Consider the following 25,290-nt stretch of genomic DNA (forward strand, 5'->3'; position numbering starts at 1 on the left):
GTTGGACTTACCATGTCGTGTCCCACTGCAAACTCCCACGCCTACCAGGCTGGTTAGTCAGGGCACACAGATGTGAGACTGCCTGTGGTGCCTGGACACCGTGCACCTGCTGGCGGGGGCAGCTGGCCCCAGCAGGCTGTCGTCTTCTGCAGTAAGGACAGTTGTTGCTAAATCTTGCTTTTCAAGAGAAGTTAGAAGTTTGGGTTACTATGGGAAATCTCCTAACTTATAAGCACTGATGATGAATGCCAATTAAACAATTGCTTTATGGGCTAAAAGCAGCGGCAAGTGGAATGGTTCCTGGAGGCGCCAGGTCACAAGCTTCTAGACATGCCGGCTCTCACAGCCCCAACCCCCACTTTTTAGGGAGCAGCTCAACCCAGATGTGGGCAAAGATCAACTGTCAGATCATCTTTAATTTGTGGCTCCTTCGTGCAATGCTCAGAACTTGTGTAGGCTGGGAGTCTGCAGGGCAGATCTGAACATTAGGGGACTATCTCTTTAGCGGCCACAGAGGCAGAGGCAGGAAGGACCAGTGAAGAGAATCAGTGTGCCCAAAAGGACAATTAATTACCTTTTGCTAGAGAACACAAGGACACCTTGAAGCACAAGTAGATGAAGAGTTTAACACAATTTATTTTATGCTTAAATAATCGACTAGGTCATCCAGTGTATGGTTTTTCATACATAATGTCATTAGAACTATGTGTCAATGAATGCTGATTTTATATGAATATAATCAACAAATTAAAGAATTTCACCAAAACCCAAATAAAAATGCCCTTTAAAACACAGCAGCCTTATTAACCTAATATGACACTGCTAGAATGGTTACAAATGATTGGCTTACTGAAAGATGTCTACATCTTATAGCCAGTACAAGATACAGTAATAATTTTACAGCGTGCTGCCATTCTACCAGCTAAGGATTTCTGTTCAGTTCATTTCAAACACCCCTGACTGGGACCTCTTCTGAGCACCATCCACCTCTAAAGCAGCAAGCATCACCCCCTTTTAAGCACTAACAGAGAGTACCCCCTCCCCCTAAAGCAACTACTGAATAGGTTATTTCATTTTTTTTTTTCATTTTTAGGTCATTTCATTGAAAAATTGGCAATAGCAACAAATATTAGATGAAGGGCTTTGTGTTTACAGATAAAATCTTCTGTGTTGCAGTATACTGTAGTGTTTGCAAAATTGGAAAAGATTTAATCAAAATAAGGTGATACACATGCATCAAAATATTAGTATTCTGGAGAAAAAGTTTTTTTTCACAGAACTACAGAATTCCTCATTTTGGGAATTATTTAAATTTGCGGCAGATTTTAAAGTTGTTTTTTTTTTTAAATCAAGCTAGCAGTTTTGCATATACAAACATTATAATTGCTAATATACAAGAATCAGTGAAGTTTCCCCCGCTTCAAGAGCCCCGCCCTCCTCTGGTAGGGTGAAGTCCCTTGAGACCGCTATTATGTTAAATGCATTTGCAGTATCTGTTTGTGGTGTAAGAGGCAGTGCCTTATCAACATTTATTCTAGTTTTCTGTTAGAATTTATACACTGTTATTATTTACAGCAAAACTATAGATGTTTTTTAAAAAGAAACAAATAGTGTTTATACCCTGACAGTTTGGGTCCAAGAAAAATAAGGCGAGCTGTTGTGGATTTAGTAATTTTAGTGTTTCCCTGTGATTTCATCAGTCCGTCTCCTTCTGTTCCCTCTGGAGGCAAGAATCTCTTCCTTTTGTAAATAACACCAAATTACTTGATAGAAACTGTTAACAGCATGGCTTCTTGTATATACACTGCATTGCTAATTGCACACGTGCCGATTCTGGGAATGAAAGTGAATTTCCATGCTCTGAAAATTGGTTCATGCTAAATTAAAATGTGGGTGGTTTTCTTTTTCTTCTCTTTTTTTCTTTTTGTGTAGAAAAAAAAATCATGCTGTTAATGTGTGGAAACAGCAAACACACACACCCTTCTCCATGAATTTTTACTCCCTACTGACATGTCTTCCATGAATTTCTCAATACTGGCAGTAAAAACACATGATCCTGTGGAAAAACAGATAGTAGGTGGTGAGTTTTCCTTCCTTCCTTCCTTCCTTCCTTCCTTCCTTCCTTCCTTCCTTCCTTCCTCCCTCCCTTCCCTTCCCTTCCCTTCCCTTCCCTTCCCTTCCCTTCCCTTCCCTTCCCTTCCCTTCCCTTCCCTTCCCTTCCCTTCCCTTCCCTTCCCTTCCCTTCCCTTCCCTTCCTTTCCCTTCCCTTCCCTTCCCTCTCTTCCCTCCTTCCTTCTTTATTTTTTAAAAGAGAACTTGCCTAAGGCTTCCCTTGCTATTCAACAGAAAAGCCTCAGAGAATGGAGACCCTTTACTTCTTTTTAAAAATTTTTAAAAATTTTTATTCTTTTCCATAGGGAGAAGAGAGGAGGCAGACAGACAGACTCCCACATGTGCCCAACCGGGATCCACCCGGCATGCCCACCAGGGCAACTGAAGCCATTCTAGCGCCTGAGGCGGAGGCCATGGAGCCATCCTCAGTGCCCCGGGCAACTTTGTTCCAGTGGAGCCTTGGCTGCATGAGGGGAAGAGAGAGATAGAGAAGGGGAGGGGGAAGGGTGGAGAAGCAGATGGGTGCTTCTCCTGTGTGCCCTGCTGAGAATTGAACCCGGGACTTCCACAAGCTGGGCCAACGCTCTACTGCTGAGCCAACCGGCCAGGGGCCCTCTACTTCTTGACCGGGTGGTTTAGCATATACCTTTGCTGACTCAGGCTACTTGCTCCATGCCTCAGAGGACAAGGCCCTGAGGTGTGCTGCAAAGCTCTTGCAAGGCAATGACCTCTCTGTAACACTGTTTACTCTATTTGTGGTTTTAGAAACGGAGTCTGAAAGACTCTTCTAGATCTGTCTTTGGTGCCCGGGCCAGCAGTCAGGTGCCTGGGAAAGCCTCGGGGCCTCTGTCTTGTCCGTAGGATGAAGAGGCTGCCAGGTGATCTCTGAGATTTCCACCAACAGCAAACTGTGAGGTGTATGAGGTTTTCATGGGCACAGAGGGGCAGGGAAAAGGAGTCAGGATAGCATTTCAGTCATGTCTGTATGTTTTCTAAGTCTCTCACTCCCCAAAATGCAACTAATCTTTCAAAAAGGAACCGTGTCATTACTTAATTACTATGAAATTGCTTTTCCATATGCAATAAAATTAAAGACTATCTTCACTCACTGGAAAGAAAACTTTCCCCTTTCCCGCTTGGTATCAGTCATGACAGGATAAATTAATTTGGAGATTTTTTTTATTGAGGCCCCACTGAGAAGGTCTTGTCCTACTGGACGGTAATACCTGCATAAAATATCTGTTTTATAGCCAGTCTTAACATGGCAAAATAAATCAACACTCTATGGCAGAGGTTACATGTACTTTTGTGCAGTATATTGTTTTTGGTATGAATGTTTCCATAAAATAGTATTTCTACATATAGTCAGTCCCTCCTCCTCATTCAGTGTGAACAGTGACAAACTTGAATGGCTCCCTGAGCATAACGTTAGCAATAGCCCAGTTCACTGACATGTAAGCAGTAGGCTGCTTTTTCAGGTCTAGGAGGGACCTTTAGAACTGTTTCTGTTAAGGCCCCAAAGTGTCCCCAGTGACCTTGATGGTGTTTCCTTTCCTGGACCAGTTTCTTTGCTTTAGATGGATCTTTTCTTATGTAAACATGTTAGGTACAGCAGCACTTCCTGTCTGCTCTGCTGCAGTTTTGGCTTCCGTTTTTGTATTAAAAGTGCCACTGACGTCCATGCCCCAGGTCACTGATGCTTGGAGCCAAGAACACCACAGTATCAATTCCTTCTGGGGTGATTTCAACACCTGCCCCCTCCCATGACTCTGCAGAGGCTCCAGAGAGGGAAAGTGACTCATCTGGGCAGGCCATGTCCCAGAAGGTGTGCAAATCTGTGTAAGAAGATCAGGATTTTCTCACTTATGTTTTTACATCATTCCTAATCTTCCAGGCACCAGGCTTCTTAGATGGCCCTATAATATTACCCTAGTGCTTTCATGCTGTTTCCTTAGGGGGAATCCTCAGCAGACCCCTGTTTTTTACAGCTTAATTGATACATAGTTTACATACCATACAATTCATCTGCTGTAGATATAAAGTCTGATGATTTTAATAAGTGCGTGTAGATGACCAACCCAGCTGAACTTATTTTGTTTTGCTTCATCTCATCCAAAAACCAACCCAACTTCTAAGTTTAATCACTCAATGCAAATAATCATAATCTTTCTAGAATGAGTGGATATGTTTTTATAATCTTAAAAAAAGTGCCCTGGCCAGGTAGCTCAGTTGATTCGAGCATCATCCTGGCCATCCCGATAGCCAAGGATGCAGGTTCAATCCCCAGTCAGGGCACATACAAGAATCAACCAATGAATGCACAAATAAGTGAAACAACAAATCTCTCTCTCGCTCTCCCTCCCTCCCTCCCTTTCTCCCTCTTTTCCTCTTTCCCTAAAATCGATAAATACAAAAAAAAAAAAATTAAATGCTATTAATTATGCCCGTTTATAGTCAGGTAAGACTTGAGTGATAATTTTTTTTAAAAAGGCCTAAACTGTGGTGGCACAGCGGATAAAGCATTGACCCGGAATGCTGAGGTCTCTGGTTCAAGATCCTGGGCTTGCCCGGTCAAGGCACAAATGACAAAGCAAAGTGATGCTTTCTGTCCCCCCTGCCCCATCTTTTCTCTCTCTCCCTCTCCTCTCTAAAACCATTAAATAAAATCTTAAAAAGAAAAGTAGTTAGGAATTAAGTTCCTTTTACACATCTAATCTCTCTCCTTCTCAGTCACACAATCAGAGTGTTGGCTCCAACCATACAGGATGCAGGAAGGTCATTTACTGGATAAAAACTTTATACCAAGTTGCACAAAAAGCATTAGAACTTTGAGTGCCTATATGCCTGTTATAAAATATTGGCATTCTGTATAAACCATGATAAGAGTGACATGTGATGGAAAGGTGAGAGAGGGCAGAAGCCATCAAGATGACATTTCAGAAAAAGAATGAGTCATTTTCCCTTTCTGGGTTTAGATAATAGGTTCCAGAGAGAAGTATTTGCATTTAGGAATCTGTCTTTGAGTTTTGCAGGCCTTTAAAACACCAAGTTAGTCAAAACCAACTCAAAAAGTTAATCATTCCTTTTAGTCATTTCACTACATATATAATTTTAAGAAACACTTTAAAGCAGTGGTAGTCAACCTTGTCCCTACCGCCCACTAGTGGGCGTTCCAGCTTTCATGGTAGGTGGTAGTGGAGCAACCAAAGTATAAATAAAAAGATAGATTTAACTATAGTAAGTTGTTTTATAAAAATTTATTCTGCCAAACAGTGAAAATCTGACATAAAGTACTTGGTAAGTAATTATTAATATATGCTTTAACTTGCTGTAACTCTGCTTTATAAATTTTATAAAGTAAAGTTACTTCCCTACTTTATAAATCACCATTACTGTGGAACCGGTGGGCGGTTAGAAAATTTTACTACTAACAGAGATACAAAAGTGGGCGGTAGGTATGAAAAGGTTGACTACCCCTGCTTTAAAGTATAAAAAAATAGCTATTCAATGGATTTTCATGGTCGTTTATATTTCACAAATGAATGAAGTCCTTTCCATTTCACATTTTCAAGTCAGGAGTGTGCTCGAGTCAGAATCAACCTTTCCTTACAGGTCCACATACCAGTAGTTTTTAGCCCCTAATACCTGGCTTAAAAAAAGAAAAAAAAATCCCATGTCTTTAGCCTGAGATCTGAAGCCCTGTGTAGTTTAGCCCAGTGAGCCTTTTCAGGCTCAACGCCCACTGCTCTTCAGCAGAGAGCTTTGTGTCCCGATCTCCAGTGGCGCTCACACTTGAGTGATCATCAGCATTATCTGGGGAGACTTAAAAAAATCCCAATGTCCAGGTTATATCGCATATCAGTTTATTTAGAATTTCTTTGGGGTGGAACCCTGCATTAAAGAAAAATTAAAAAAAAAACTCTCTAGATGATTCCTGTGTTCAATCAAATTTGACAGCCAGTGATGTGTTCTGAAGCCACATTTCTCAGTTTAATGTGCATGTATATTACCTAGGGATCTGCAAATGTGGGTTGTGATCCAGCCGGTTGGAGCAGACCCAGAGATTCTGCATGTCTAACAGGACTGCCAGGTGAGGCCGACACTGCTGGTCCACAGACCACACGCATCACACGGACCTCAAGGACCACGTGTCTGTTACCAAACACACTGGTTTCCAACTTCTTTGGCTTTGCTCATGACTTTGTATCCCCATATACTGTCCTTCCCTTCCTGAATCTTCACCTATATCAAACGCCCTCTATGCTTCAAGTTTGTTTCAAATGTCATCTCCTTGCAGAATGCTCTCCCAATGAGATCCACTTTAGCAGATTAATGCTTTCTCATCCTTGAAGACTTCACGCTCCCATGGCTTAAGGAAAGCCTTTTCTGATGTGCCTTCCCTAGAGCCCACTGAGAACACAGAGTATCTGTTAGTCTAGCCAAGGGGTAGTCAACCTTTTCATACCTACCGCCCACTTTTGTATCTCTGTTAGTAATAAAATTTTCTAACCGCCCACCGGTTCCACAGTAATGGTGATTTATAAAGTAGGGAAGTAACTTTACTTTATAAAATTTATAAAGCAGAGTTACAGCAAGTTAAAGCATATAATAATAATTACTTACCAAGTACTTTATGTCAAATTTTTGCTGTTTGGCAGAATAAATCTTTATAAAACAACTTACTATAGTTAAATCTATTTTTTTATTTATACTTTGTTCGCTCCGCTACCGCCCACCATGAAAGCTGGAACGACCACTAGGGGGCAGTAGCAGACCAGGTTGACTACCACTGCCTAGTCCTTCCTTCTCTTCCTACCCACGTTTCTCAGTCTCTTCTCTTTTGCTTTTCATTGGGCCCTGGATTGTGTATTTTTAGCTCTTGAACAACACTTGTCCCATCTCTTCCTTCCTTGCAGGGTGAGAGTATCAGAAGGGCAGGGAAGAAGGAGGTTTTATTTGTGATGGCGTATCTAGACTTTTTATTCTAAGCCAAGTGAAAGGTCAAATAGTTTTTGAAGGAGTGAATAAAATGAGTCAACTCTTTATCTCTGATAAAGTGTTGCCCTGGTAAACATGGGCACTTTTGCCACTATTGGCTTCCATGGCTGTGAGATCCTGAGCCTTTTCTCCAGAGGTCTGGAATACAGCTATACAGAGGTATTTTACAGTTTATATCTAGGGATCTTCCCTTGCCACAGCCTCGCTAATCAGCCCTCTAATGGTGTAACTGAAGTAAACGTTTTACAGACTATGGCTACCTTATAAATAAAATCTTGCTTTTTAAAAAAAAAACAAAAAAATTGTCTTTACTATGTAGAGTATAAAGAATTTTATTACAGGTTACCTTGGTACAAACCTTGATTTAAAGCCTGCTTTTAGGTCTTTAATAGTTATCAAATACTATTTAACAATAATATACATAATAGTTAAGGGCTTGGTTCTGGATAAGTTCAAATTTCCTAGCTTTTGCTCATCAGCAATGGGACCTTGGGTAAGTCATTTAACTTCTCAAAACTTCAGTTTTCTCATTTATAAAAATGGGTAATAGCACTTACCTTATAGTATCATTTTGGGGATTATTATATAGAATGATCTTACCTAGTACTTGTCATACAATAATCACTGGAAAATATGACTATTCTTCATAAGTAATTTTAGAAAGACAGCTCAGTGTAACAGAAAAGAGCACTAGGTAAAATTTCAGTAATCTTGAGTTCAAGTCCTGGCTCTATTAATCATGAGCTATGTGACAGCAGAAATATTACCTGACCTCTCTGAGTCTTAATAGCTCATCTATAAAAGGTAGTAAACAATATTGGCCTGACCTGCCTCAAGTCTTGTATGAAGGTCTACACAAGAGAAAAATGGAAAAGCACTTTGTAAACTATAGATTGCTATACATTATGTGTAAATCTTCATAGTGATTTGAAGCCATTGGCTTTTCTCTTATATTACAATTAGGATGGCTGCCACTCAATAGTAAAGAAAAGCAGGTGCAGGGTTCAGCTAACTCAAAATTCAACTCGGTCTACAAAAGGAAATAAGATTTGATGTCACCATCTGAGACTCGGTGAAATCTGGCAGCATTCCACTTGCTTAGTTGTTGTTATTATTATTATTTTAAAAACGGCAGCCAGCAGGGCTACCAAATTCCTCAATATATTTGCAAATTGATTTTTCCGGAGCACATATGCAATACACTGGAATTCTAGGTAGTATTCTTGGACTCATTTCCTAGGGTCACCATGGAAAGTAAATACTACCCAGGGGAGGAGAATGAGGCTTGCAGTCAAATCACCATTCTTTCCCTGTGACACACTGAGTTTGCTTTACACCGAAGCGGTTTTCACATTCATATGCATTCTCCTACCTGACTTTCTCTCCTTTTGAGTGGTATATAGCAAGTTAGCCAAGGTCTTGACAACATCTGTACAATGTGGATTATTTATGATTTTAAAACCTCTTGTATATTTAGTGACATTTCTATATTAAAACTCTCAGATCCTGGAAGCATAGCACTGTCATATAGTTTTTTTGGTATAATTTATTCATGAATATTAAGATTTATGTTACTCTAGAAAAATGGCTCAGCTAGTGTAGGTGACTTTTCTGGTTCTTTCCCATTTGATGTCTGAGTCTCTGATTGGATGAGACGTCAAACTTTAAGGCAGTGATTTTCAACCTTTTTACACTTGGGGACCAGTGAAAAGAGGAGAATTATTTTGGGGACTGCTAAGGCAGAAATCTTCTTGAGAATAAGCAAATTCAACTAAGATCATTGGGTATAATCTTCATACAATATCACAGTGGTTAACTCTTTCGTGGACTGGCATGAAATTTCTAGCAAACTGGTTTGTGGCACAGCAGTTGAAAAACACTTTTAAAGGACACACTAAAGGTGACTGAACTCTTTTCTATTTTCATTTTATTTATCACTTAGAATTTCTTAAATAGTCTCATTCAAGACAGCAAACTCATGCTCAGTGTTTTATTAAACTGCTAGATGATGTCTTTCATCAAGTTTAGCTATGTGACATGAATACTAGGTGGGTTCATTCTAGATATTGCTACTCTGATGTCATCCTTAATTTTCTCAAATCTTACCCTTGCCATCCAATAAAAGGCAAGTCATGTTGCTGTCTCTTGATTCGGCCCAACTTTACCGTCCTCACTGCCCAAGCCAGAATCTACAGTAGTCTCTTAGCAGCTTTTCTTCTCATCCATTATTGCCACTTCCAATTCATTGGCTGCCCTGCAGCTGGAGTGAGTGATGTAGAGCATAACCTGAATCATACCCTGTCCTTGCCTGGGAACCTCCGAGGGCTTCCCACTGCTTTTGGAGTAATGACTGGCATCTTTACACGGAGGCACACAAAACCTAAATATTTGGATCTTTTCTACCTCTCCAGACACAATGGCAGAACTCCTCTGCCAGCTACACTGACCTGTTCTTATAGTTTCTCCATTCTTGTTTCTTCCTCAGTCACGCCTTTGCAGAATGTTATTGCTTATGCCTGGAAGGCTACCCAAAATATTATCAACTTTCCCAGCCCTCACCCAGTTGAGTCTTATTCATTCCTTAAAACTCAAACATCACTTTTTTAAGTACAGCTCTCCTGTCACCTCAGACCCAGGTCAAGTCTCCCGGTCACATGTTTGAGAGTGTGAACTCTGGAGGAAGCCTTGTAGGGTTTGTGTATCTTATTTTTGCCATTTTTAATACACGTATGTGACATTGGGCAATTCTGGGCCTGTTTCCTCACCTGTTAAATAGGGATTGATATCCAAGATAGTTGGTTGTGAGAAAAGATGAAGAGCCCAGTGAAACACTTGGAAGAGAATCCAGAGTAAATATAATTTCCAGAGCACTTTACAGTTCTTAGTTTTCTCTATGCCATTAAATACTGATCTGATTATTAGTTATGACTGGCTGCCATTACATCTCTGCAGCAGAAGCTAGTGAGAGCAAGTGCCTTGCTAGTATTGTCTAGCCCCTGTAGAAAATCTCACAGAGGGGAAGTGAAAATAAATCTTTAAGTGACTGAAAAAACAATAGGGTTTCTTTGGGGGATGGGGGTGGAAGAAATTAATTTATTTGGGCCTCTCATAAAACATTAGAGGTAATGAGACTAGATAACTTTTCAGTTCCTTGCCTCAGCATTTCAAATACCAGAATGCTGGAACTGGGGAGCCGTGGATGTATGCGAGTGAAAACTGGGTTCTGTTTGCTCTCTTTGTTACTCTGACCAGTGGGGCAGAGAGAACTGTTGGTGAACAGCCCAAAAGAAACCATCCTGTTGGCCCTGGTTGGTTGGCTCAGTGGTAGACTGTTGGTCTGATGTGTGAATATCCCAGGTTCAATTCTCAGTCAGGGTACACAGGAGAAGCGCCCATCTGCTTTTCCACTCCTCCCCCTCTCCTTTCTCTCTGTCTCTCTCTTCCCCTCCTGCAGCCAAGGCTCCATTGGAGAAAAGTTAGCCCAGGATGCTGAGGGTGGCTCCATGGCCCCCACCTCACGTGCTAAAAAATGGCTTTGGCTGCAACCTGAACAAGGGCCCCAGATGGGCAGAGCATTGCCCCCTAGTGGACATTCTGGGTGGATCCTGGTCGGGTGCATGCAGCAGTCTGACTCCCTGCTTCATCACTTCAGAAAAATACAAAAAAAAAAAAAAAAAAAAGAAACAAACAAACCATCCTGTCGTACCTTACAGACTTATGGGAAATTTTTCAAAGGTTTATTTGCTTTTTTACCCAAATTGCCTTTCTAATGGCAGCTATGTAGAAATAAATACAACAGTCAAATTTAGAAAAACAATGTTAAGGGAAAATATTCTTCTCTATGAAGAAGATTTCAGACAACTTTAAACAAATGTTTTAAGTTAAAACATAGTAGTGCCATTAACTGCCTATTTAATTTGCTTCTGTTTGTATAAAATATATAAAATAGTATATGTGGATTTCATTAATTTAATTTAAACTTGGCAACCTCTATACTTCAACCAAAATTATATTCTCAGATGCTGTTCTACTACAATGGTAAAAGGCTGGCTCAATATAATTCTCAGAACATATCTGTAAGGATTATTCGTTGCCAAATCATCTTCCTGTTAGATTGCATACTGTCACTGAATTTCATACTGAACCTCCGCTCTTAGAGGAGTCTCAAAACCACTATTTACATTTGCTTCTGCAAACATCATTTACATTTAAATTTCGGAAAAAGTTTATTTTGTGAAAAAGTTTATGGGCTGTTAAACTACAGTCGTGTTTTAGTGTGTGTATGCACATATAAACATAAAATACAACTCCAGCAACTTCACACGGGATATTCAAAGTTGGAACACAGTGAAAAAGAGAGGAAGAGGATGATCAGATCCATTTATTCAGTTTCACAGGGCGTTAAGTCCTACTGCTATTGATATGAGCACACTTACCATCTTGACTGACCAGTGACTGTTATGAGTGGCTCTTCTTTTCCACATGTCGAATTTCTTTCTTTGTCTTCACCTTATAACCTTCTCCCTGTTTTAAAAGGCATGTACACATTAAGATTTCATGGCAAAGGAGTTTTAGTTATAAGATAGTTCCCGTCTGGTTCCTTGAGGCTGAATTAGGGTAAGTGAAACACAGTTTAAAGCACTTTGTCACTTCACATCCAAAAATACAATCTATTTGCTTTAACCACACAACTTAGCGTCACCAAAGCAAGCTCAAGAGCACCACCAGAATGAATACAACATAACTGTACTTCACAATAATTCAGTAGATTAGTAATGAATCAAAAAAGGAGCAGCATGTCCATTTCCTGTAGTAACCTAGAAGAAATCATTGCTAAAGCTCTCAAACACTCACACCCCAAATATAAAAAAATATTAGTTAATTATAATCTATGCCTTTTTAAGCCAGCAGAATTTTAAGCGACCTGTTGTAACGAGACTGAAAGTTCTCAGTAAAGCACTAATCACAACTAACTCCATGGAAATGCTGTGGATCTAAGGGACTTTTTTTTTTCTCTTTAATTTGTGGCGTCACCAAACCATCCTTACTCCAGACCAAGCAGGCATCCATGTTCCATAAAACAAGACCTCTCCTTACCAAACACCAGGAACACTTCTCTGAGAGTAAAGGTTTTGTACCAACCCCCGGCTTTTACCCTATTTATGATGAAAAACAGCGTAGCTTTTTCAGTTTTCTGATTTAGTCCTTCTGAGAAATTTTCAGTTCACTTTTTCTTATGTAAATACAGGCTATTCAAGTTTCTATTTTTAAAACGAAAAGAGTAAAGATTTGAGAAAAGAAAAAAAAAACAGAAATGTGTTCGGAAGGGGAGAGCAGGGGTGAGGTGGAGAGCCACTTGCTGAGTTACAATGCTCCTTAATGAGTTTAGGTCTCTAACCGGCACAGTGGAAACAGGGTGCTGGAAACTCAGGAGAATCCTCCTTGGGTTAAGAGAGAGGAATTCATATTTCCCTGTAGAATATATTGTACAGGGAAAATATATAGATTTGAAATATGGATCTTGAACTGAGCCTTTTGCCATTCTAACATTTTAATCCTGTGCGTTTGCTGGAAACCTTTCCATCAAGTGTCCCCATCTGTGCCCAGGTAGGCAGTGGGTACACACAGAGCTCTGGGCAGGGGTAGGGCACTGCTGAAGGGTGTGCTGCTGGTAGACGGATTTTATTTTCTCAAGGAAGCTTGAATTTACATGTTCTAACCTCCATCAATGAATGTATCTCTGTGAAATCACTGAAGATAGCAAAAGTATATAATGTTAAAGAATGTTAGGGGAAAAAAAGTCTTTTTTCTTTGATCCTGATCAGATGCATAACAAATCAAAAGCAGCAAATGCTTCAAGCTGCCACACTGCAGATGCCAGCCTGTTCGCAGCCTAGTCTAGAGAGCTCCCAAAGCGTCCACCCTCTACTCTCTCTGTGCGGCCCCTCTCCATTACCACGCCATCATGTTTTCTCTCCTGTGGGATAACGATTCGTCTTAGCACTTTCCGCGTGATCTGTAGGGGGCAATAGTGAAAAGGAAGACATTTTCCTGTATTCTATATTTCAAGAGGGGACATGACAGCAAAGAAACAGATCATCTAAATTCTAAGAGAAGCAGGAAATCCCCGTGATGATTACTTTTCTGGTGATGAGGTTGCCTTCTTCATCAGTAAATTGCTCTTCTGTGACAGATTCACCAGGAATGTGTTTTGCTTCCTCTCCCTAAAGGATGTGGCGTAGAGATTAGCAACATACCACCAGGTGGAGATATCTCCACACCACGCCTTACACCATGCACATGCTCTGTGGAATGTTAGTGAAAGAAGGTATGCATTCTACTTGCTACTCCAGGGCAAGGGGAGAAGCAGAAAAAACCTGGCTCCAGGGAAGGTTTTTTTAGCAGTCAACAACATTCGATGCACTAAACCTCAAATAGGTACAAGGGTGATGATTAGCAACAAATTACAAGAAGAAAGAATTCAAAAATACATAACTATAGAGTTTACAGTTACATGCTGCTTTAACAAAAAAAAGGCTTCATTGGTTGAAAACTATTTAGCCAACAATGACGACTCTAATTATATCATCTCACTTTCAGTACAATCCATTATTATGGATTGTATTATGTCTAATTTGAATTAAGATAGTACCTAAGTTAAGGAATTACATTTACCATCCTATGTTAGTTTAACTTAAAATTTTATTTACTTAGGGTTATACATGCATTTTTTGAAGCACTGTGAGAAAGTTCAGGACAATTTTACACTTTTTTTAAAAAAACAACTGAGCCCTTTGCCTGAGGACCCAGGTTCAAAACCCTGAGGTTGCCGGCTTGAGCACAGGGTTGCCACTTGAGTATGGGATCATAGATATGACACCATGGTTGCTGACTTGAACCCAAAGGATGCTGGCTTGAAGCCCAAGGTCACTGGTTTGAACCCAAGGTCATTGGCTTAAGCAAGGGGTCACTGGTCCGGTTGGAGCCCCCAGGTCAAGGTACGTATGAGAGGCAATCAATCAACAACTAAAGTGCTGCAACTACGAGTTGATGCTTTTCATCTCTCTCCCTTCCTGTCTCTGTCTCTATCTCGCTAAAAAAAAAAAGAAAAAGAAAAAAGATAGCCTTTCATTGGTCTTAAAATAAATGAGAATTGCTGCCTGATGAAGTACTTAGTTTCAGAATACTATTTTCAAGTGAAGGGATTTTATGTGATAATTGATTATCTAATCGCTGTTGCCGCAGACAAAAAAAGTCAGTATGAAAGGAATTTAAGATAGTGTCTTTCAGTTAGTGACTGTTACCTGGTTAGAAGGGAAAAAACTGTCAAAAGACCTTCCTCTGTTGAAATAAAAAATGTAATAAAATCTTCCATCTCCAAGATGAGCTCATATTTTCGTGCTCATAGGAAGCTTGGTAGATTTAGATGGCTCCCTAATATCTTTGTAAAATAAATAGAATCACTCAGAGAGCAACAGTAGACTGTAAAGGGTGTAGCAAAAGTAGGTTTACAGTTGTTCATATGGAAAACAATACAATAATTAATAAATAACAGAAAATAAACTCTGTTTCACATACTCACAACTGTAAACCTAATTTTGCCTCACACTATATTTGCAATACATTACCGTTGGCACTGGTATTCAACTTGAGGTTCGTGCCACTTTCAGTTTTGGGGAACAAGAGCAAACATCTTAAGTGCAGACCTATTCTAGAGATGTATTTACCTATTAGTCCAACTTGCTGCAAAGATTACCTGAGTTCATGCTACCCTGGAGTGTACTGTAGTTATTGTGCACCACTTTAGGATAGAAAGGCAGATCGCAAAGAAAACTGCTGCATTTCTGGGAGAGCCAAGATTCTAGTTCTCTCAGTCACTGTCATGAAAAAGGGAGCTCTGATCATTTTGTTAGTGCCAGCCAACTCTACAATTGCTTTGTGTCACAACAGGTAGAAAGGCAGTCTGGTTTAAAATAACAGAGACTAAAAGACTGTCCTGTTTTGCTACAAAATTCTGTTTTCATTATTCTTTCTTTATACAAAGTGACTTTGTATTCTTATAAATTGTGGGCTCACAGGTCATGACAGTGGGACGCAGACTCATTTTACCACACGGTGGTATAGAGGGGTGAAGGAAATTAAAGATAGTTCTTGCTGTTCATGTTTAGTTGATCTTGAATCTTGCTGTGATTAGCTTCAATTAGCACAGTTAACAGAGGAAAGGAAATTGGAAAAATGTAGAGGTCTCATGACTAAATGCATTAAAATCTGCAATAAGTTTTTATGGAAGTATTATTTATACTTAATATGGTTGGTTTTATGTACTTGGGAAAAAACATTTTATTTTATTTTAAAAGTAAAGCCAATAGAAGATCATGAAAGATTTCAGTATAGTTTAAATATGAAAAATTAAATATTTTTGAGCTAAGTCTTAGAAATGTCCAGCTTTTAGAGTGTTAGAGCATCCCAGGAAAATCTGGTAAAATAGATTTGTATTTTACCATATACTATTGTATATACCAAGAACAAAAACCTTTTGTGGTAAAAGAGGTTAATTAATTTTTAAACTGTTTGGACAGTCTCTAAAAGAAATGTGAAGTAGGTATATTTATAAGCATTTAGTGAATACATATAAGTATATTGATTTATATTAATAGCCTAAGAAAAAATTAAATTCCTACTGTTGGGCAGATAAAATATATTATGCTCACTTTGTTAAAGATGGCGCTGCCCACACGGAGGCCGTTGCCCAGGTGATATTAATGTGTGTCTCTGTGGGCTGTGGGCAGGCAGAATCCTTGTAGCCTGGGGCTTGGTTTTGGGATTAAGCCTTTCCCACCCTTTTTGATGTGGAGTGGTACAATCCCATCATGTCTCTGATACGTGACTTTGTATTAGAGACTTCCCTATTTTGTATATTGGATTAAAAGTTTTGATTTCTACACTATAAAATGGGGGCAAAATGAGAGTTTGCTCTCTTGGTTCCTGAGATTATCATTAGAAGAGAGAGCAGAGAGGAGAGCAGAAAGAGGCCATGTGGCTGGGAGAAGCAGCCAAGATGGTGGAGTGTTGAGTGAGAAGCCAGTTTGTGCAGGGAGAAGGAAGGAGATGGGGAACAGAGGTGAATAAGTCTGGTGAGCTAGAAACCTTTGATTCTAGGAAACTCGGATAAGTCAGTAGCTTTGTGAGCACTGAATGTGAGTGGGTTTTGGAGCCCAGTGTGTATTTTTATTTGCCCACTGGGTGCAAGCTAGAATTAAAGAAGATGGCTCATCAGTTTTTGGCTCCGTTGTTTCTTTACCGACTGTCCGAATCCAATGCGAAGCTGCATGAGCCAGGCTGCTGTGATGGTGGCCTTGGCCACTGGCTTTACACCTACTTATATATAAGTAGCAAGCCATATAGGTTATTGAGATCTACTCTGGTATGTAGGCATTTACATGTTTCCTACTGAAAATTCATACTGTTTATGTATAATTAAAGGTATAGGTATATCTCTTAATTTTAAATGGCCATTATTTAATGTAGTTCAATTAGTGCTTTAATGAGGCCAAAATAAATTGTCTGATTATGGAAAAACTCACTAAAGTAGATTAGACAGTAATTAATTAGATTCTAAAACAGTTTGTACTTCTAAGTAAACAAAATTCCACCCCCTGGTCTTGCTGATGGCATTATTTTTGGCAATACGCACTCCTTCCACCCCTGCCTCCCACCGTACACTCTTCTTTCTTTCCCATTTCAAAGGAAAATTACAGCAGATGTTACAGTATCATCCCTGGTGGCCACCTTCATGCAGACTAACTGTACTTCCCTTTATCCCCTGCTGAGGCCCTGCATTTCATAAGTTTTAGTCCTCTCTCCTTGAAGTTTTGAATAATTAACTATATAAAATGTACCAACTTTCCAAATAATGGGGTGGATATCATATATAGGGCACACATAACTTAGCAAAGCAATATACATAGTATAACCCATTTCTATATTCTGAGAAACTCATTTGCTAAGAAGTATGTTGTACATGTACGTATTGATTTATGTAAATAAAAACAATTTGAAGCTCATGACCAATGGTACTGGCAGGCAATGGAATGGGTAGATCGAACTTGCTTGGTTTGGGGAAAACATATAAATTCTTATCCTGAAAATCAGTAAAACAATTTTGAAAACAGACATAAAAATATAGTTGAACTATATTGTGAAAATTCAGTTATTAAATTTTACCAAACTTCACAATAGTTTGGCTATGAGTTGGTTTAAACTTTCCTTCCTTCCCTTCCTTCCTTCCTTCCTTCCTTCCTTCCTTCCTTCCTTCCTTCCTTCCTTCCTCCCTCCCTCCCTCCCTCCCTCCCTCCCTCCCTCCCTCCCTTCCTCCCTTCTCCTCTTCCTCTCTTTCTCTCTCTCTTTCTCTCTTTCTTCTTTCCCCTTCCTTCCTTCATTCCTTCCTTCGTTCCTTCCTTCCTTCTTTCTTTATTTATTTCTCTTTTATTTAAGTGATAGTGAGACAGACTCCTGCATGTGCCCTGACCAGGATCTGTGCTCAAATTAACCAAGCTATCTTCATTGCCTGGGTTGACGCTCAAAACAATTGAGCCACTGGCTGCAGGCAGGGATGGGGGAGAGAAGCAGATAGTCACTTCTCTTGTGTGCCCTGACTAGGAATTAAACCCAGATATCCATATGCTGGGCCAACACTCTATCCCCTGAGCCAACTGGCTAGGGCAGTGGTTGGCAAAGTCATCAGTCAATAGAGCCAAATATCAACAGTACAATGATTGAAATTTCTTCTGAGAGCCAAATTTTTTAAACTTAAACTATATAGGTAGGTTCATTCCTTATCAAGGTAGCGCCTGCATGTGGTATTTTGTGGAAGAGCCACACTCAAGGGGCCAAAGAACCACATGTGGCTCACGAGCCGCGGTTTGCTGACCACTGGGCTAGGGCACCAACTCTTTACCTTTTAGTGATTAGTCACTTAATTTGCTAAGCCAATAATGTAAAACAAGCTCATAGTACTGTTCAAATTACTTAAAGTACTTTCAAGCACTTGAAACCACTGTGATATTATCAAATTATATAGAAATATCGATAAATGTCTATACAACTTAAAAGATCCTCAAATAAATATGAATCTGTTAATTTGACTCATTCTTAGCAATTTAAAAATATTAAATGTAAAATAAATCCACATACTAAAGAGAAAAATGATAAATTGTACTTCCAACCCACTTGTTGTACAAACTGAATAAATAAGAAGACAGATTGGCCCAGACTGCCAATCTGTAATGGAATCCTGAGCACACCACTAACACTTCCCAGCCAAGCTAGCTCCTGGAGGGATGCAGCAACGCCGGAACAGTTCTCAGCTTTGTGATTCTAAGTGTTAGTGGCATTCTAAGTGGTAAACAGTATAAATACGCTGGTTTAGTCCAAGACTGAATTGTCTCTATGAAGTAGGTAAGATTCCCAGCAGTTCAGCCCCAACAAATAGTTTTCAGGAAAGATAGCTCTTCTACGCTGCTGGAAAGATCTAAATGGCCAAGTGCCTAATTTACTCTAGGAAAAGTTATTTCTTTATGAATTTGTTCTGGAAGAGAAAGAATATAGCGTTGTGGAAAAAGCAGGAAGAAAGCACTTCACTAGAGGGCTAGGGGTTAGGTTAGGGTCCCCAAACTGTGACTGCCCTGCTGTGATCCTGTATAACTGACTCATCTCCAATACTCCATTTTGTCATCTAGCAAAAAGAGTGATTTTAGCTTTGATGATTGTTTATTGCTTAACATTCTCACATTTTTGACAGAGATGGTTCCCATGTCACATTTATCAAATACTGCTGTAGTCTCAAGCTCTTTTATGTTAGAAAGATACTAATGAAGTAAAAAAAAATAATAAAGCAATAGATGTGTGACCCTTTTGAACTGTCCCAAATATCTCAACAGAAAATATTAACCTGAATGGTTTTTAAATATGTATCTTAAAAAGATTTTTTGTTATACCTATAGCTTTTAATTATAAGTATAGCTATTCTTTAGCTTTTGATTTCTCAGAACATATTTGAGTGATTCTACTGTTCATATGATGCTTTCCCCTGTTATTAAACCCATTCTCTGATGATTCTCTCCAACCTCCCTAAAATGACACTGACTTCAAGAAGTGAGGATTTGGGGAGAACACCAGCTCCTTTGTGGTATGAAGCCTACAACATCATAGTATATTTTGGTCTTTTAAATTTAAGTTCTTAAGAAAAATGTTAATATATATAATTAATTATATATTAGGCTCAAATACATAATAACTAACAAAAGCTAACTTGATAATGCATGTCTAGCATGCTAGGAAAATAAAAGAAATAGCTCTCACAGATTTGGGGGGAGGGTTGGATGTTCTTATTGTTTTGTTTTTGTATTATTCAGAATAATATTTTTTTAACCTCTGTCCTCCTACTTTTTTTGCAGGATTATAGTATTTATTTTCTTCTGTCCTATGCAGGGGTGGGTGGGAAAAAGTAGATTTACAGTTGTGAGTATACAAAACAGAGTTTATTCTTATAGCACTACTTATTAATAATTGTATTATATATTTGTATAATATTACAACTGTAAACCTACTTTTGCCCACCCTGTATAAAGGAGAATCAGCTTCTATATAGGGCAGTGATTACAAAGGCATAAGGTAGACGTGGATGCAACATGAGTATGTCATGTTAAGCATATGAAGCAAGTTACAATAAGTCTGGTGGGCTTTTTCTAGATGTTTCACTTTAAAATACTATTTCTTGTAGATATTGATTATAGGAATAGCAAAGCCTAAGCAAATAATATGGCTTTAACTCCTTCAGAAAAATAAAATTATTTCTTTCCTTTAATTCCAGAAACATGTGGGATTTTATGGGTAGCAGGTTGAATACTTGCAGATATGCTAGATACTAGTAAGTAATTTGGCTTCTCTACAAGAAATTTTTAAAGGAGTGATTTATGCTTTTTTTTTTTTATAGTTTCCTATTGAGCTCAAGGTTGATTGGGGAATAATCTAAGATTTAGACAGAGACTTCTTTTGTTCTCTAATATTTCTAGAGTCTTTGAAAAATTGTACTAAAGCAGATTTTCTTCTCTTCTTCAATCTGATCAATATAAACAGTGCAAGCAGAAGGATTAAGAAGTTTGGGAAACCTCGGCCAACATCTCTGTTCTCTGCTGGGTCTCCTGACACGTGAGAAATGGAAGTTAAGATTAATCAATGGTTTTCAATAGATATTTCCTTTGCTTTCCTTCTAGAGCTTCCAACCAAAGAGCCTCAAGTTATTTGGACCACATTCAGAAGCCTGTGCATTGAAAATAGCTTTCTAGTTCTCTGAACTCATTTATTTTAACATCAAGAAAGATACCTCTACAGACAGCAAAAAGACAAGAAACAGACTTTGAGAAACCTTCTGCTGGACCTTAACATGCATACGGTCAGTGCTTCAAAAGGCCTTTGTGTGCCCTGGCCGGTTGGCTCAGTGGTAGAGCGTCGGCCTGGCATGCAGGAGTCCCAGGTTCGATTCCCGGCCAGGGCACACAGGATAAGTGCCCATCTGCTTCTCCACCCCTCCCCCTCTCCTTCCTCTCTGTCTCTCTCTTCCCCTCCCGCAGCCAAGGCTCCACTGGAGCAAAGTTGGCCTGGGCGCTGAGGATGGCTCTGTGGCCTCTGCCTCAGGCACTAGAATGGCTCTGGTTGCAACAGAGCAATGCCCTAGATAGGCAGAGCATTGCCCCCTGGTGGGCGTTCTGGGTGGATCCTGGTCAGGCGCATGTGGGAGTAGTCTGTCTGACTGCCTCCCTGTTTCCAACTTCAAAAAAATACAAAAAAAAAAAAAAAAAAGGCCTTTGTGGGGGGAAATCAAAATTTACTCATAGGGTTCAACTGTGCTGTAATAGGTGGAATTATCTTTTTCATTTCCAGTAAAAACTGCTTCCTATATTTTTTAACATAAAAAAAATCCAGCTGCATGCTTGTCAAGTTAAAAACTTATTTCATTTATTGTAGTGAAATTGGTTAATAAAATTATATAGGTTTCAAAAGTACAATTTTCTATGATACACCATCTGTATGGTGCAATGTCTGCCCACCACCCAATGCAATTAACCAATGTCACCCCAATAAATTTAATTTAAAACAAAGCTATTTCAAAAGTTTTTGCTTTATTTGCATTATGTCACATATATCCAGGCTATAATGGCAAAATTCTCAGTCATTGATTGATGAAAGGCTTCCTAATTCTTTAATTCTTTAGTCTCTTTCTTCTTTATCTTACCTCATACCTCCTTACAGTCTCTGAGATTTCAGTTGAACATTTCATTTGATGTGTACTATTCTCTCACCAAGACAGAGTCTTTCTTCACGCATGTAACCCATCTCCAGGGAAAACAGGATACAATGCCCAAGAATTCTCAGATAAAATTACCACTGCCACATGTCAAACACAGTCCTGGACAGTGCTCACTGCCAAGCAATAGATTTTTCCCTGTTTATTGTTGTTTTTATAAGCTTCCAAATATGCAAACAAACATACAGAGAGCCAATTAGTTATCAAGCATGCTGAGCCGTCAAAACCACAGCAAAGAACTTCCTGACACACAGCACTGCCGTGCAGTGCCGGCTAGAGCAGTGTACCTTTATAATCAATCGCCGGCGAGTAACTCGGGTAGTAACTCTCCGTTCCTCCTCTGAGCTTGACTCACTCTCACTGTCTCTCATGTCCTGATAAATGTATTTTTAGCATAATTTTACCATCACATTTAAAATAAAAGACATTCTGAGAAGGGAAATCAAAAAAGAATTACTTTGACTTCCTGGTTTTCCCCCTAAGGAAAATCATGATGTATATTTCTAAAAATCTTGTAAAAAACTGAAGTAAAAAAAAATTTTGAGCAGGCTTCTAAGTGAAATTACTCTATGTATTCATATATGTTTACATATAATTTATATATGCAGGTAAAAAAATCAAGGTAATTAAATATCCAGTATTTATGTATGTGTATCTAATTAATTTGGTCTTTACTTGCATATGTATGATAAAGAACAAAGTAATTCAATAATAAAATATTAAAAATAATTATAGAGATTTTCTGGCATCAGAAAGTACATGCTACTAATTATTAGTTTGAAGAAATATTAATATTCATTTAAAAACTAGTTTTAAATCTATATACATTTGACTTGAATGTATAATCTTATAGTGCAGGCCATGTTTCACTTGATCTATAGAATAAGGCATTACATTTGATTTTTATAAAATTTTGGTCAAATTTGACAAACTTATTGAAAGCTATTTTGAATGTTATAAAAAGTAAAGAATTTGTATCAGCATAATTGGTACCTAACACATAACTGGTACTCAGTAAGAGTTTACTCAAATGAAGAAATAATCTAAAACATGTCAAAGCTTGAGGTCTCATTTTTAAAAACTGATACGAAGTTAATATAGAATAATATTTGACAAACAAGAATATGGTATAGGCAGAATATGGTAATCATATAAATATTAATTATGTTAGCCAATATAAAGATAAAATATGGAACAAATACTAAGTGGCAAACAATTTATAATTCAAAGGGAAAAATATCTTTGGCTTTTACTTAAATATCATGGTGAAAAATATTACTAAATGAGTTTATTTCTAAATTTTAATGATGGAATTCTAAAAATAATTCTGATGTTTTATTTTCTAAAGTTACTAGTTACCTCCAAACTGAGAGTCCCAGAGTTATAAGTTCTAGTTAATATCTATTAGAAAAATCAATGGCAGTATTGGGAATAATAGAAAAAAGTAAAATTGTTATGGGAGGTAAAGTACAACTAAAATGACTTCTGAAATGTTCATCAGATAGATAATAGACTAGGCCATTTTTACCAAAGATAAACTTAACAAATGCACAAAAATATATCAACCTTGACTTTGTAGGAAATTTCATCTGAACAAAATTTCCTACATCATAATATGGCGTCAGATGGAAACAGATTGAGTTTCTTCTTGCAAAGATATTGGTTGCTAAGTTTCCTAATTACATTCAAAGCTTTTTAGAAAAGGACCATAAATTCAGGACACATAGGATGACCTAGTATTATGAAAGGAAGCCCTGTAATCGCTCAAAAAGACAGAAAAAGCTAAGAGGAATTCATATTGTGAAAGTAAAGAAATAGTAATTAGCATTCAGTGATTCATAGATGAGGCAAAGGAAGAATTCAATCTGAATTAATCATATAGGGAATTGTAAACTGGGGAAAAGTTTTCGCTTATGTTAATTTAAAAGCAGAAGAACAAGTGTTAATGCAAACACTAACAACAAATCTAGATGGCAATTATATCATAATCCTATCAGGAATTATCTGAGACCAGTCCCTCACATAAAAGAAAAGTGGTCATTTGGCCAATGTTTATTAGTTTCTGCTCTCTTCCTGCTATCAAGCTAATCTTAAGGTGAAGGGTAGAGAAAATGTGGTAGTAGGATCTCATTAGGAGTCCTCTTAGAGAATTCTTTAGGAATTGGTCAATAGGGTTAACTAACTGAGAGTCCAAATGGGATTTTCTCAGAACCCCTCGCCATGGGTCGCTGCAAGGAAGGAGGTGGAAAACAGCAGAGTTTTACCTTGTAACAGCAGGCAGTCATCCGTGTAAGAGCTGCACCCGAACTCTTGACCTGATTATTTAGAGGACAAAAAGGGGGCTGTTTTCTGAAATCATACATCAGGTGGTTGCTATTGTACTATGGTTTAGCCACAAAACACCCATCCTGGACTTCTCTGAATTTCTTGTGAGGCCAGGCTCATATCTACTAGATGCTTGAACTCTATTTTGAATTTTTATGCTCATAAAGCCTTTATGTATTGGAATAGGACCAGTGACCAATACCAAAAGCTCAAACTCATTGATAAGAAATCTTGCCAGCGTTTTCTAGTAGTAATTATTTTCCATTGCTGATGAACTCAGCTGTTTTCTTTTAGGGTTAAGACTTTCGTTCGTAAGCCCGCTTTATGCCTTCTCCCTGGTTCCCCAATAGTCAATCTGTATGCACATAGAAGTGCTTATTTATAATTTGATTTCAGAACTTATTATTGATTTTAATAGACTTTTGCAGAGTAAATTTTCATAGTTAAAACATCAGTATATTATTGCTCCTCTCTACATTTTGTGGGCTCATTTTACAAGGGAACTTTCTATTCTAAGTCATACTGCTTATATACCTCGGAGTTAAGTAAGAGACAGAAATTGATATTCAAAACCACAGTTGTCAAGAAAGAAGTGAAAGAAAGCCTGACAATTCCACTTCCTCTGACTTTCCCTCCTAACAAGCAGGAAAATGGTCCGGTCTGCGAAGGGAGAAGGAGAAGATGAGTCCCTGAGTAACTGGGAGTTTATATATTTATATTTTCAACCTCAAATTAACCACGGACTCAATATTTGACAAAAGGCTTTTTTTTGCTACCTGAAACATTGTGGTAGATTTTAAGTAAGCTAGATGTTCCACGGAAAGTAGCAAGAGTTACTATTTCAAAGATGTATAACTCTCAGTCTACGTCTATTATTGCATTGTTCCTGAAAAGAAAAAAATTTGAGAGCAAAAATGCAATTAAAAATATATAGAAGAGCCGATTTTAACATTTTTATATCCATCTACGAGTCATAATTTCAATTTAATTCTTTAAAATATCTAAAAATGATAAACCTCAATGAATAAAAACTACTCCATGGTACCACAGAAACAAAGTACAAAGAGTAAGCAAATAATTCTCTGGCGGTAGGTTTTTAAATTCTTAAAAACAGTCTGACCAAGCAGTGGTGCAATGGGTAGAGCATCAGCCTGGGATGCAGAAGACCCCAGTTCAAAGCCTGAGGCCACCAGCTTGAGTGTGGGGTCCCTGTCTTGAGCATGGGATCACAGAGATGACACCATGGTCACTGGCTTGAAGCCCAAGGTCTCTGGTTTGAGCAGACGGTTGCTGGCTGGGCCAGAGACCCTTGGTCAAGGCACATATGAGAAAGGAATCGAACAACTAAGGTGCCGCAACGAAGAATTGATGCTTCTCCTCTCTCCCTTCCTGTCTGTCTCTCTTTTTCTTTCACAAAAAGAAAAACAAATACAAAAAAACAAATGTTCCCTGGCCAGGTCGCTCAGTGGATAAAGCGACCCAGCACAACA

The 25,290-nt window shown here is 38.6% G+C and overlaps 1 protein-coding gene across 24 annotated transcripts in view; it reads right to left on the bottom strand.

Annotated features, from left to right (window-relative positions):
- Positions 1-612: 612 nt before the first annotated feature.
- The window catches only part of ANK3 (ankyrin 3), a 745,841-nt gene continuing 721,163 nt past the window's right edge, over positions 613-25,290 (bottom strand). For 23 of the 24 annotated variants that reach the window (XM_066242002.1, XM_066242003.1, XM_066242004.1 and 20 more), the window contains 6 exons: positions 23,740-23,790; positions 21,763-21,849; positions 13,251-13,334; positions 13,067-13,126; positions 11,547-11,634; positions 613-2,056 (listed from right to left, as the gene is read on the bottom strand). In XM_066242002.1, coding sequence (XP_066098099.1) covers positions 11,569-11,634; positions 13,067-13,126; positions 13,251-13,334; positions 21,763-21,849; positions 23,740-23,790 — 348 coding nt within the window. In that variant the 3' untranslated portion in view covers positions 613-2,056; positions 11,547-11,568. The remainder of the gene's footprint in view (positions 2,057-11,546; positions 11,635-13,066; positions 13,127-13,250; positions 13,335-21,762; positions 21,850-23,739; positions 23,791-25,290) is intronic. The other variant, XM_066242020.1, reaches the window with a different exon arrangement.

Source organism: Saccopteryx bilineata, chromosome 9, assembly GCF_036850765.1.
Source record: "Saccopteryx bilineata isolate mSacBil1 chromosome 9, mSacBil1_pri_phased_curated, whole genome shotgun sequence".
NCBI classification, from domain to species: domain Eukaryota; kingdom Metazoa; phylum Chordata; class Mammalia; order Chiroptera; family Emballonuridae; genus Saccopteryx; species Saccopteryx bilineata.